Source organism: Triticum dicoccoides, chromosome 7B (genome assembly GCF_002162155.2).
Source record: "Triticum dicoccoides isolate Atlit2015 ecotype Zavitan chromosome 7B, WEW_v2.0, whole genome shotgun sequence".
Classification (NCBI taxonomy): Eukaryota; Viridiplantae; Streptophyta; class Magnoliopsida; order Poales; family Poaceae; genus Triticum; species Triticum dicoccoides.
In genome coordinates, this window is record NC_041393.1 from 104103697 (window position 1) to 104106075 (window position 2379).

The window sequence follows — 2379 nt, forward strand, 5'->3', positions numbered from 1 at the left end:
CGGCGCGCGACCAGACGCAGGCAGTCGCCACACTTTATGAGTGGTCACGGTGAGCCGACGAGCCACTGGGCCAGCACCGAGTCCGGACGACGGTCGGGCATGTATTTGCCGGTGAAGCTCCGACGAGATATATCCGAGCGGCTAGACGCGGAGTCAATACATGCATGCGGCGTGGAGGCGTTGCCTGTCTGCGTGTAAAGATACTAGGCCAATCCATGGCAAGGCGCAGCCTCCGGTGGCCGGACGCGCTCAAATCCGGCGGCCGGGCTGGACAGTGAGGTAGCCGAGAAAATGGCGGCGGCTATGGCGGGGGTTGGGGCCTGAAGTCGACCGAGCTAGACAGCGAGGTGGCCGAGAAAATGGCGGCGCCATAGGGGGCGAAGGGAATGGGAATAGAAAAAGGGGTGTTTGTGCCGTCGATGGGCGGGCGAGGGGAGGACAAGGGCACACATCCCACCCGTTCGCGGGTGTTTGTTTCGATACAAACAGTTTGGCCGGTAATGGGTCGAAAATGGGACGGCAAACGAACGTTTGTCCGTTTACTTCCACGTGTGAGGCATTTTACTTCGCACGTGGGGCCCTCTTTTGTGTCCGTTTAAGACGCTAACAAACCATTTGGCTCAGTGCGTTGGAGTTGGCTTTAGCCTCCCAGAGTGCGGAACACCTTCTCCTGGAGTATAGGTGATAATATCAAATCCAGCTATGGTATGCCTAGGCTTACTCTCGAAAAAAAATATTAAGAAGTAAACAGATAGAATAAACACAAAACATTCAGGTAACGACCAAATCAGTTCATCACATTATACTCGAGTAAATCAACGAAAGCAGAACATAAACAAACAAATGCCTATCCCATGTGAGCGTATTTTCAAGTTCTTACAAGAAGTTAAACTCAAGGATAAGCACACAAAATTCGAGGAGATCAGACAAGCAAAAAATCCACAATTTCTTTTCAAGGATAAGCACAAAAAATTCACGGAACAGTAAGCAAAAATCATCACAACCTGTAACTGCCAGTTCACCAACTCCATGACGTCAAACTCGAGGAGACCAGTCAAATTTTCAGAGAGTTGGCATGAATGACCAGCCTTTTACAGAAAGCTTAAAGCAATACAGATCAAGGACGGGAAAAGATAAAAAGGCTTAAGACAATCAACACAGTTCTTGATCGATTTCACCACCAAATTAGTCCAGCACGCCAAACTTAGAAGATCAACAAGGTTTCATGACCAAATTCGCCACCAAATCAGTTCATCATATGCCAAACTTGAGGAAATCAACAGAATTTCATGACCAATTTCACCACCAAAGCAAGTTCATCATATGCCGAAACTAGAGCAAATTTGACAGAGTTCGCGACCAACTTCACCATCAGACCACTACCTACTGGATCCAAGACGATCAACGAAGCAAAACAAGGAGAAAGACACCAAACATGCCCACATCAACAAGGCGTCTCTCACACTCTCGCGTCGGCCATCCTCCATGAGCACTACCACGACGGCACTGCCTACTCGACCTTGACGTGGAAGACGTCCGTGCGCTCCTCCTCCTTGACCTTGAGCAGGGTGACCCAGAGCACGCCATTCTTCATCTCGGCCTTGATCTTGTCCATCTTGTACGCGTCAGCAGCGGGCATCTCGATGCGGCGGTTGTACTTTGGCACCGCGGAGTCGTCGTCGCCGTCCCAGGGCTGCTTCTCGCCCTCGCCCTCGATCACCAGGATGTTCTTGTCCGCGCGCACCTTCACGTGCTCCTTGGTCAGCCCCGGCATCGGCACCTTGAGGTACACCGCGTCGTCGTCCTCCTTGGCCACCCACCGTCCGAGCCGCGACGCCCCAGCACCAGCAGTGGAGGAGAGGCCGCCGGTCTTAGTTGCGACGTCCTCCATCAGAGACAGCAGACGGGCCATGCTGGGGGGTTTTGTAAAGGAGGAGCGGGAAAGCTTTCTTGGGGGAGGGGGATTCCTAACTGGGTTTAGAAGGTTCTGGGGAGATCGGATGAGGCCTCGAGCCTTCCAGAACGATCGGGAGACCACAGCTTTAGGATTCGCGCTGCTTGATGTACCACGACCGGAGGCCATGGATGAAGAAGGTAATTATTGATCTGCTGTGGTGCGCAAGGCAACAGAGGTTGCCGTACGACGGCTTCATCTGCAAGGAATAAACTACTCGGTTATGAGCGATTTGCTTTCTCTAGTGTGCTTGGTGCTGGGCAATAAAGCAATCAACACCCCCACACCATTTTTTTAAAATAATTCTTGTGTTACTCAATCAGCGTTTACAATCATGGTGGATAACGTCCAAAATATCCTTTGAGCCAAATCCAAGCCTATCAAATTTGCAAACGCGTGGCTAGAAGAATTCTGAATCAACACCA

At 51.2% G+C, this 2379-nt stretch overlaps 1 protein-coding gene across 1 annotated transcript; it reads right to left on the reverse strand.

Annotated features, from left to right (window-relative positions):
• Positions 1-1226: 1226 nt before the first annotated feature.
• On the reverse strand, positions 1227-2083 carry LOC119338694 (26.2 kDa heat shock protein, mitochondrial-like). The gene has a single exon (XM_037610959.1). It carries the CDS (start codon positions 2081-2083, stop codon positions 1511-1513), a length of 573 nt encoding a protein of 190 aa, XP_037466856.1. The 3' UTR covers positions 1227-1510.
• Positions 2084-2379: the final 296 nt, after the last annotated feature.

Coding starts and splice junctions, on each gene's coding strand:
- LOC119338694 (XM_037610959.1), bottom strand. CDS start 2,083: ATGGCCTCCGGTCGTGGTACATCAAGCAGCGCGAATCCTAAAGCTGTG.